Source organism: Choristoneura fumiferana, chromosome 17 (assembly GCF_025370935.1).
Source record: "Choristoneura fumiferana chromosome 17, NRCan_CFum_1, whole genome shotgun sequence".
Lineage (NCBI taxonomy): Eukaryota > Metazoa > Arthropoda > Insecta > Lepidoptera > Tortricidae > Choristoneura > Choristoneura fumiferana.
In genome coordinates, this window is record NC_133488.1 from 20444760 (window position 1) to 20456694 (window position 11935).

Sequence of the window (11935 nt, forward strand, 5' to 3'; positions counted from 1 at the left end):
AAAAGAAAAATGTTGTCTTTTTATCTATCAAACTATCGTGGCAGGACCTTAATTATAAATAAAATATATCACCACACTCAGTTAAAATATGTTTATATTGCAGATCTGTTGCACAAAATATTACAAAATAATCTCACTTTTTAGGGGGTTTATTATTTCATTGAGTGTCTCCAAAAAACGTCAACGTTCAAATTTCAAGTTGTTATAAAAATTACTTAGAAAAAAATATTTAACATATGTACTTAAAAATCACTTTGGCATAGTATCAACCTGTTGATTCTTACATTAAAATCTCGAAATGTAGAATTTGTTTTGAGATACTGACTCATTTCTTGTGTTCAATTAGCTCTACACCCATATTAGTTCTATATTAGGGCTACTTTTTAGCCCTATGGGCTAATTACGACAAACTTACGAATGTTACGTTAAAAATCAAATGTAAAAAAAAACTAAAATATAATGTTCCGCAAAATTACAACAAAATGTAGAAGTTACACCTTTTCTCTAACCTAAAACAATAGTAATTCCTGTCACATGCATAAAGTTTACTTAGAGGAATAGCTCTGGCGCTCTGCCCACTCGGGGTTTATTTAAAAATTTGCCGGTTTCAAAATTCTAGAAAAGACAAAAGTTTTTATGAAATAAGTAGATACATAGACGACATGATCCATAGAAAATATCTCACTCGGAAAACCTTGCAATAAAAATATGAGTTAAAAAGATCAAAAGCAGTGACTAGAAATGTTCGCATTCGTTTTCCAGTATTGTGACATCAAGTAGTAAACAACTAATAATTAATTAAAATAGACGGAAGTAGTAGAAAGATTCAAGAACTGTTTTAACAGAATTTTAAAATACATAGGGCTCACATCATACGTCCTTTACTTGAAGGTGTCAACGTTTACAACCGGCATGACATGCATAATATACCAATGACTACAGTATTGAAGCTATTTTAGTATAGATTTTAGCGTATGCGTATAGTGTCAATTGTACATTTAAAACCTTAAATTTTTGCACCAACCTAAAGTTATAATTTCGAGGCGATATTACATCTAAGTTTGTGATACATTTGTGATAAGTGCGTTAAGCTAGGCACTTGGTTTTGGAAGCTTAGCAGTAATTTTATTACATATTACAACCATAATGTCAATTCAATTCAATAACACTAAAATACATAATCAGCTAGTGTTTTATACAAAAGTCGTTACAGAATTCCCGTAATAAATAACAATAAATAGGTTATTGGCCCATTTCGTTACTCACTGACAAGTTTTTGATTTTTATGTAAAAGATTCTACTACACAAAGTATCAGAAACACATCAGTGATGAAACAGCCCTAAGTTAAAAAAAAAAGATACGAGATCCATTACCAATTCCTACTTTGTGCCAAAATTTATCTCTAAAAATTGCAATATGGTCTTTTTTTTCAAAAAGATAGAAATACAATTTTAAACAAGTTGTTCAACGAAGCAATCGTAAAAAATTGCTACAGTAAGGGGCTGTTTCACCATCCATTGATTAGCGTTAACCGACGGTTAAATGTGATGCCGTCTCCGTCTATTCAAACAAAACAAATAGAGACGGCATCACACCTAACCGCCAGTTAACACTAATCAATTAATGGTGAAACAGCCCCTAAATGTAAAAAAATGCAATATATTTCAACACTCCATAAAATAGACACCATTGGTACCTTTTACGTGAAATTCCTTTGATTCCTTTGACAGTGAAATTAAAAAAATATAAATAAATAAAATTGGCCTTATGTTGGCTCTGGCTCTTCCTCTGCTCCAAATTTCAAATCGATAAAGGAATTGTATTTCACAAATGACCCAGTAACCAAGACAATGCCTTGTCGGCGACAGATCAGAGACTTTACTGTCTAACGTTTTTGGAATCACAATCGTTTTCAACACTTCTTTCTGTCCCACGGTGTAGGATGTGGATATAAGGGATGGTGAATGCTATCGCGAGCGTCCACGCGTTATACAATACGGCCTCAGACCACTTCAATAGCTAGTAACTTGAACGCGACAGAACATTAACCTCTTCACCGCCAGTCATTCAGTCGTGTCAGCCTACATGACCAACATTAAACTCGAAATTAATCCTTCTAAAATCAAGTTGATTTGTCGCTGAGTTTTCTGTGGCGTTTAGGGCACGTCAATTCGTTTGTTTTGTGGCGGTGAAGAGGTTAAGTTATAATGTCACCTGTAACTTATAGTGGCCACAAAACCAGCCTTTAGTATTTTTACACAGACATTGAACTTTTATATGGCTAGCAACTTAAATCCCTATAGCTCTTAGGGATACCGTTACCAACAGTTGAAGCAGCGAGGGAGCAACGCGCGCGGGGATCAGCGCCACGGGCGCCGCCGCGGCGACGGCATGTAACGCCGCGCGGGAACCTTGTCGCCGCTAAAAGTCTCTGGAAACAACAGTGGTCAAAAATCAAATCAAAAAATCAAAATCATTTATTCAGTAAATAGGCCGCAATGGGCACTTTTACACGTCATTTTTTAAAACTACCAGCGCTTTCGGAAAGACTCATTGCCAAGAAGAATGCGCCGCAAGAAACTTGGCAGAAAGTCATTTTTTCAACATAAAATAATTACAAATAAAATACTTAAAAACTACAGTATACAATGAAATAAAAGAAAATACAAAAAATAATAATAATAATACAGGGATGTATGGGGTCCCTTAGTTACAAAACTAAACACTAACTATAATCTACGTTCAGTGGAAGTGTAGACTGCTTCCACCGTCATAAATTAAAAAAAAATATATAATAATAATAATAATTTAATTCTGAAATTTACATTTCAGGTCAAGTAACCATTAAACTTTTGGATTCCGAAGGCAAGCTCACGTCTGCCGCCCCCAAAGTTAGCTCACACGAACTCATGTCATGCTCTGAAAGCAGAGCGGTACCGAGGGCATGGTATTGCTTCCGTTCCCATAAGCTCTATGGGATCGTCTTGGGAGCTTCTGAGAGGCTTTCTGGGAGGTCTTATTATAGTATCGAGCGACATAAAGCTATGTCTGTGCGCGCCATGCTTTTTAAACTGGGCGCACCTAATCGTGCTTGACGCGTTAGGACTGTACAATCGCCAGCTTGTACGTCGGATTTGTCGCGCTCTAAAACCCGGTCTGCACTAAGCGAGCCACCTCCCGCGGCAGCCATTTCCGATGCGATTTACCTCGCGTGGCGGCTCGGTCAGTGTAGACCCGGCTTAATATTAATGTAACACTATTACTTAAACTGGTAACCAGCGGATCAAGATGATTCTAACGACACCTCATTTGTAAAATTTTCACTTATATTTTAGAAGTTATGAACATGAACATACAAGACCAGACAAAATAATAACCCTCCTTCTGCTCTGCCGTAGGGGTGAAAAGCCCAATTTGATTGGTAGATTAGTGTACTCTTAGGTACCTTTTACGGAAAACATTTCATGAGTGCTGTTGCTAGCAAAGACAACATGTCTTCGTTGCAAGGTGTTGCAATGGCCTGTGATTTAACCGAGTACAGAGTTATACGCCCGAATATGTAGCTGATTCAATATGCTAGTAAGTATGTTAGTGAGATCCCTATAAAAATGTGCGATTTTGCTACAAGAGACTTCGAAAGTGTATTGATAAAGTATTAACTTTACAAGAGATTAGTTACTTACATAGCTGTAAAAAATACGGTCAGTCTAATTGAAGAAAATTACTGTACATCCCATTTGTTAATAACAAGCAAGCGTAACTGAAATTCAAAAAATGCTTTAGTGCTCGTGGTCCCAAAGGAAGAACAGCGCCGTTCGCAAGACCGGCAATTTTTGCTGATTTGGTACCATTTCGTGACATACAACTTTCTTAAATTTTTAATATCATTTTGTTATACTACGCTACTTTGTCACGAATAAATGATTTCTATTTCTAATTAATAAATCAAGCTATAATTACACGTTCTTAAAAGTAAAATAAACAAAAATGAAAATGAACAAGTATAGCAAGACATTCATTTAAAATTGCACTGAAAATAATAAACGGGCAACATTCATAAGCCTTTGTATGCAAAATAAACTTAGTTTTAGCGCTAAACAGAACGCAGGCCACAATCGCAAACAATATTGAACACTGGCAACATTCTAAATGCAGTGTTACCATAGTTGGACTGCGTCATGAGCGACGAGGAGGCCCGATGCGCGCGCGGCGGAAAAACGCCGCTGTGGCTTTGCGACATTAGATCCCTGGTTGACAACATTGGGTAAATAAAATTTAAGTTCAAGTCATTATAAATCGAAATCCCGGATTTCCATGGGCAGTCTGATATAATCCCGCAATTACAGAATCATAAATATCTCATGGTTGGCGAATAAATATGCATTTCACCTGTTAGTAGCTACTTTGAAACTATTTAATGCTAGTAAAAAGACACCAAAAGACTTCGTCTGCAAAGAATCCGTTTATTAAACCCCCTTGGAAACCAAATTTTTCGGGATAAAAACTAGGTAAAAGTATCTTACCTATATCCTTCTTAGGGTCCCAAACTATCCCTATACTGAGTTTCATGACGAACAAACTCACTTTCGCATTAATATAGTGGATTGCGTCACTGTTCTTCCCGCTAATTTAGAAAATTATGCAGCATTGTTGATAGTCGTCGGGTAAAAGCGTCAACTTACGATTTATGCCTGTAATGTCGTACGACAGGCTTCTGCCGTCGGCGTTCCCGGTCGGCGGCGATCTGGGCACAGCGCTCGGCCGGCGAGCTGGTTATGAAGGTGTCATGGAGAGTGTAGCAAGCCGCGGTGATCTGTGGAGGAATGGAGCGGTTACATTGTGGTCAAGTAGCCAGCGCCGGCCCTAGGGTAGTAAAAGAGAACAAGTAGGTCCACTCCGACCCTTTTAGGAGACTTAACTGCATACTCCGGCGCGGACGCTTAGGGTTGTCGACGTCTATTTTAGATTAATTAAGTACCTGCCGGAAAATAATTTTAGTACGAAAGTTAACTTAAAATTGTCTAATGTCTGTGTCTAGAGAAACCAGAGAGATTCTATGCCGTTATATTATTATTATTATACTAAATTTAAAAATGTTATTTATAAATTACTACTCATGTATATATACATACTACTCACGTTTACCTACACATAATACTATAACTATATTGTGTATAGGTAGGTAGGTATCTATTATATTTTATGTGCCCTTGCACGAAACTATTACACTACTTTTTATAAACTACTAATTTACAACAATACCTAATACAAAAAATACGTAAGTTTGTACGAGTACGCGAACGTTAAAGGTGATCATCTCACTCGAGCGCAAGACGAGCGAGCTAAAATCGAAACGTACGGCGCCGACGGCAGCGCAGCCTTGACTAAAGAAAACTTAATCCTCCTTAAATTATCAGTGTGTGCGTGCGTACCGGCGCCAGGGTAGAGCAAGAGGAGCAGCTCGAATCAAGTCGTCGTAGGTACATTAGGTAACCACACCTAAATACAACCATACGAGAACAACGCTTGATAATGTATTCATACGCACCTTCAGAATTAAACTGACGAAATATTTTAATTTCAATAACATTGTGCCAAAACAAACAGGTATTAGTTGAAAAAGACATACTTTTATTAGAACTAAACGAATTCTGTCTACCTCAAATTATAATTATATGTATAAATAATAATAATGAAATAAAGACGTGCAACCAAAACCCATCTCACATCACGAGACGAGCGAAGCAAACACAGACAATAAGTAGGTATTAAATATTAGTAGTTTTTTCACACACCAATGACCTCATATGAATGGAATCATAAATCAGCCAAGTACCTATGAGTACTATTCAATGGAAAAAATCAATTGTGTAAACAAATGTGGTGACTGACATTGACACTTGACTGACGACTGGCTGACTGACTGACTGACGTTGGCTCTAGTGATGTGAAAGCTCTTTAAGATACTTCAATCAGCAGTAAATAATTATTTTGAATTTACTCATATTTCATTATTATTGTTTTCCCTAAGTTTAATTTTTAAAAATGGCGAATCACGTATTCTCTTAGTCCTGTTCAAGAGTCATTCACAATGTTTCCATGTCCCTTTAAACATAAAATGTTTAATAGCATTTTCACGAAGTTTTAGAATAAGTATATCTTCAAATATATATACCTAACGTTTTTTCCATAAAACTTACACTCCCCTTTATACCCCTTTAAGGGTAGAATTTTTAAAATGGTGAAACATGTATATCCACTTATATTATTTGACGTATATTTTCCCCAAGGTTTATGATGGAGTATTTTAGAATTGAAAGGGTCAGTTAAAATATGGATTAATTTAGAATTTTTTGCTGCTTAAGTAGCGTAGTAGAAAAAGGCAACCTGAGATATGTGTGCACAGGAGAAATTTGTATCTTGACTCCTGTCCAACGGTGGTGTAGGGGTTATAGTACGCAGTACGGATTGCTGAGGACCTAGGTTCGATTCCCAGCGCTGGTCTCCTGTTCTGGTTTTTCTGTGCATCCATGTCTCAGTTTGTATTTTCGATATAATTTAGAAGAGGCATTTTTAAATTTACATAAGACAGGGAAATGAGAGTAGACACAGGGAAGTGATTCAAAATGATTGTTTGGTCCAACAATGGACTCCACAGTAAATATGATAAGTACTAGTAAATAGAAATCTACATAATTTCTACTATAATACTCTTTTATCGTCCAACTAGTGTTTACCCACGGCTTCGCACACGTAAATCATTAGGTCCAACAGCTGAAATACCGGGATTTTTAAAAATTGCCGTGGGAATTCCCGAAAATTAAATCGTTGTTTTCATTGACATTACATTAAAAACAATCATGGTAAAATTTCATGACTCTAAGCCCAGCGGTTATTAGTTCGAAATTTTATCCCTATCTCGTGGGAATATCGAAATAAAAAGTAGGCTATGTTTTATTCCAGATGTCAAACTATCTATATACCAATTTTCATGACAAAGCTGAGCGGTTGTCATTTCAAGATTTTATCCCTATCCCATGGGAATATCGGGATAAAAAGTATCCTATGTTATCTAACTTTTCGCCAAATTTCATCCAAATCCGTCCAGCCGTTTCAGCGTGAAGAAGTAACGAACATATTCACTCACTCACTCACAAACTTTCACATTTATAATATTAGTAGGATTAGTAGGATAGTAGGATAGGATTAGAAACCTTTATAAACCTTCATTAAATAGTGTAACTTAACACAAATAATTAATATCTACGAATAAATTAATTTGCAGAGCCAGCCATAATTATCGGTAGGTAAGGTTGGTTCAGTCAAATAATTAATTTTGTTGGTACAGCACTAAATTTCCAGAGACTAGACCGACCATAGACCAACTTCGGTGAGGAAAAAATTATCATGTCAATTTGACAAATATAACGGATTTTCGTCTTCCATTTAATTCTATAAAATAAACATATTTACACGATTATTTAATGATAAAATGATTGTTAAAAACAGTGCTGAGCTCATTGAGATGTGAATATGATCGGGATTGGCGTTCAAATGTAAGTAACTACGGAGTAATCGTGAAAAAATGCTTTGTTTACACAATTGATTTTTTCCATTGAATAGTATTATATGTTGTCATGAGCTTACAAATTTTTCTTCACAATGATAACTTGTAAATTAAAAACATAACTTTTTGCACAGTCATTCAATATTACCAAATGGACAGATTATGTATTACTTTTTCTGTCAATACGTGAGATCGTAGCAAATACCCTGTGATCATGCATGACTTTATATCAACTTTTTTTCACATAAGTTAGGTATTTCTAAGAAAACGGAGTTTAGTTTCATGGGGACATGCAGGTTATTTTCTAGCGATAATGTTAGAGGGTAGCTTACTGCCCCAAGCTCAGGAAAAGGGCAATGACTTTACAGAAATTATCGCCATAATTATAAGACCACCATTCCAAGTACCAACTAATCCGCAAGTCATCCCAACCACGTCACCTGCTGAATAAGCCGTCGATGCAGATCCACGTCGGCGCCCCGTATGCCGGCGCGGTCCTGATGCAGCTGCAGCGCACACAGCAGCGCATCCTTGATGGTCTGCACCGTCGCTTGCACGCGCTCAGTCCTCATCAGCCGCCTGACCAGGTAGCCCTTAGCGTGCGCGACTATCCTCGACGCGGCAGACACCTGACACCGTCACCAACGTCACATTGTGCATGGTAGAGCTTCAGGGACAAGGATCGTCAAGGCCAGGGTCGAGAGACAGTTAACAGGTAACTCGGAACGTGGAGGCAGATAGGATCGAGGAAAGGATAAAGATAACGACGCAGGTTTTTTAAGGATTCAGGACTGACGAACGGTACACAGGATTTATCTTCAAGTGGTATTAGTATCTCCAATATCATATTGTGCACAGTGCAGCTTGAAATAATGGAGGAAGGTAGGTGACTACAGCGCAGGAACTTTAAGACTAAGTTCAAGAGTTGTGAAGAAACAGACAAACACAGGCTCTCAGAAAGAAGGGAAACAGTGGGATGTGGTTGTACAGATGAGGACTTGACAAAACATCGTAGGATCAGGCAGGACGTGTTCAAACAGTTTAGCGGTATAATGCAAGGAAGCAGTGGGAAGCAATGACATATAACTTGACAAAGAATGTGCTCAATGTTACAGAAATGTAAATAATACAATGTTAATGATATACATAATAATAAATTTATGAAGATTAGATACAGCTTAGGTACTGTTTCTTATACTTACAATAAAAAATAAACAATTAAGATGATGAGTCATAGGAAGTACTAACCTGCTGTGGTGTAGGACAGTTATAAAGTGCAGACTGATTCTGAACACGGTACGGCATGGTGTTCATAGAATCGTGTATGGTTTGCTCCATGACGCGTATGGCGCTGTCGGTGGAAGAGCGCGGCGCCACGCCCGAAGGTTGCGGACAGTGGATCATGGTGATCTCCTTACCACCGCACTGGCTATACCCACTGTTGTACGTGGCAGGGCAATCATCGCTATCCGTTGGAAATGACACATTTAAACCGGCCATTGTGTCGTTCGTTCGATCGGTCAGAATCGGTTCGAATTCCCTCGAAACCGACGTCGCGCCGAAATCTGAAACCGGACTCGCACTTGTCTCGTAATTCAGTCTCCTGGACGCAGAACTCTGACGGAAATTAGGAGAGTGAGTACGCGTGCGACTACCGTCGGTCGGAGATTTATCATTTCGAGGTTTCGCGGGTGGACTGCGTCTAGGTTGCCTCTTCATGCTCGCAGTTAACTCCCTGCTCCTCCTCAGTACCGTATCGCATTTATTCAGGTTGTTGTGGGTGTCAGTGAGAGTCGATGATATAGGACTCTCGGCTCGCGTTTCCGGCTTGTGGTTTATTAGTTGACTCAAACTGACTGGTCCGCGATCGGGAGTATGCTGAAGCTTGTCGACCCACGCCTCCTTCGCTTCTATGGGAGACTTTGGGCAAATTGTCTTCAGCTGCTTGTAAAGTATAGAGTTCTGCTCTTCAAAAACTTGCTGTAGCAGCATCTGCTCCCTTCTCTGTTTTTCTATTAAATTGTTCATTTGTTGAAGCTGTTGGTTTTGTATTTTTTCATATAGCTCCCTTACCCTTTCTGCTGGGTCTTCAGAGTTTGATATAATTTGATTTAGTTGTTGTTTGTTTACTGGTTGTATGTTCGGTGGCAGGTTTGGTGATTTATTGATTGGAGCATATTGTTTTGTTGGGGATTGAGTTGTTGGAGATTGAGTTGGTGATTGTTTTGTTGGCGATTGATTTGGAGATTGATTTGGTGATTGTTTTGGAGATTGTTTTTGTGATTGAGTTTTCTGATTAGGTTTATTTATAGGTTCTTTTACTATGGTTCTATTAGAAGGTATGTTTTGCACAGGGCTTCTATTTACTCTTTGAATTGGCTCAGATTTAGGTTGTGTTTTACTAGGCAAGCTACCACGGCGGTTCTTGTCAGGCGCAACCGATCTAGCTCTTATGGGTGAAACATTTCGTGGCTTTCTTGCAGGAGGAGTTTTATTTGAATTATTCTTGTTGCCATTTATTTTTATGCCTGCAACCTTCTTTTGTTTTAATTCTAAAGCCATTGACGACCATTTGACTTTAGCAGACTCCAAATCCCAACTCCTCCTCTTTTTGTTCCCACTGATATTGGACAGGGACTCGCTCATGGAAATAGAGGTCACATCCACCCCTGTGCTTAATGATTGTACTTTCAAATGAGCTATGAGCTGAGGACTAGGATTTAGAACAGTGTAAGAGCTCTGACGGAGTAAAGGACATGTCTCCTTCTGACTCTCTCTATGTATGTTGTTCAAGGATCCAGTAAAGCTTTTAGCACTAATTGATGCTGGCCCATCTTCCATTGACATATCGGGCAGAGGATCAGATTGATTAAGCACAACATTATCAATGTCAAATTTAAAACTCAACAGATCTTCAGTTATTTCTTTTGATTTTTTGTGATGAAAGGAATTCTCAATGTCAGTTAAAAGTTCTTTTTTTGTTTTACACAAGTTTTTTTTCTTGGGAGTATTGTTGTAATCTCGCTCAGGGAGGTCAGATAGTTGAGGGTTCCTTACTTTTTCTAATAAGCCATTACCACAATCTTTTATATTAACACTGAGGTCAATTACAAAGTTTTGGGGATGACATAAATCAGGGCTGCCATCAAGATTTTTACTCAAGTTCGACGCTACAGTATGGTATGGCTCCGGTCTGCATAATTTATCATTAGAAATGGGTATATCTACATCATAGACATCTTGTACATCCTGTTTATTGCATTGGTATAAATGGTCATAATCTGGAGGCAGATCTGGTACATCGGTCTTATCTTCGGTAGAGCCAGAGTCACTGTCTGTAACATAGGGCTTTAGGAGGTCAATGCGTTTTTCAACTTCCTTCGCAAGTAGTTTGTAATATTGCATCTCTTTTCGGCATTCTTTGGAGAGCTGTAATTCAAAGAAAAGGTTAGTTTTAATTTTTTAAATGCCAATATACAACACAAATTAGTTAAAAATCACCTCAATGTGTAATGACAACATAATTTTTCTTGCAACAGATAATATTTTCAAAGTGAAGCTGCCTAAAAGTCGCTGTAATTGAACCAATGCTTTGCACATAATATTTACTTGATTTGAGTCTGGAAAATCAAAAGTTTGTACAGAACCGCAATCTACAAAATGAATCATTAGAAAATAATTATACAAGACTTACAACTGGAGGCAGAAGTGGTACTCCATTTAGCTTCATGCAGGAGATGTACTGCCCGGACTGTCGCACGGACTTCACGTCCCACGGATCGTTCATGTCTATTTAATTCAATTACATGAGCACAGACCGAGGCGCTCCGCCCGCGCCGCCCGTTCCGACCGCGCTCGCACTAACGCTAAACTTGCCAACTCATTTACTCCCCCGCATAGGAAATTGCGGATCAGTTTTGAAAGTTTCCCCCTTATCGCTGCTCTGATTCTAAATCTACGCGAAGGGGAAACCACTTTCGTTAAAAAGCCGACAGCATGATCCGAGCGATGGTGTCACGGCCTGATTACGTCAGTTAATAACAACTTTAAACAATTTATGATCACTTTAATTATTTTGGTGCGTGAAACCACATTAATTAAGCTATTTCAGGATAATAATACGTTTGCGCACTCACTTGAAATGTTTTGTGTAATGAGAAAAAAAATGTAGCGGTCCGGTCCGTAAACAAAAGAATTTGAAATTAAAATTTGAATTGTTTTCTATGGTAGCGCAAATGTTCACATTTGTTTTTACTTGGAACATCCAATCAAGCATTGCTCCGGTTCTTAAGAGCCAATGAAATAATGTGGACAAAACATACGTATGAATTTTTCGGCAATGCAAACTGACTCATTTTATCTGTCAA

The 11935-nt window shown here is 38.1% G+C and overlaps 1 protein-coding gene across 5 annotated transcripts; it reads right to left on the reverse strand.

The window, feature by feature from the left end:
- Positions 1 to 76: 76 nt before the first annotated feature.
- LOC141437070 (uncharacterized) lies at positions 77 to 11852 on the reverse strand. 5 transcript variants are annotated; one of them, XM_074100278.1, is made up of 7 exons: positions 11263 to 11347; positions 11070 to 11188; positions 8817 to 10997; positions 8009 to 8197; positions 4684 to 4814; positions 4163 to 4248; positions 77 to 2432 (listed from the first exon to the last, which is right to left on the reverse strand). In XM_074100278.1, exons 2-7 carry the CDS (start codon positions 11166 to 11168, stop codon positions 2362 to 2364), a joined length of 2757 nt encoding a protein of 918 aa, XP_073956379.1. In that variant the 5' UTR covers positions 11169 to 11188; positions 11263 to 11347; the 3' UTR covers positions 77 to 2361. The 5 variants fall into 5 exon arrangements, with proteins under 5 accessions (XP_073956379.1, XP_073956380.1, XP_073956384.1 ...); XM_074100281.1 differs by lacking the exon at positions 77 to 2432 and adding an exon at positions 2796 to 3761; XM_074100279.1 differs by lacking the exon at positions 11070 to 11188 and having other exon boundaries at positions 11263 to 11852.
- Positions 11853 to 11935: the final 83 nt, after the last annotated feature.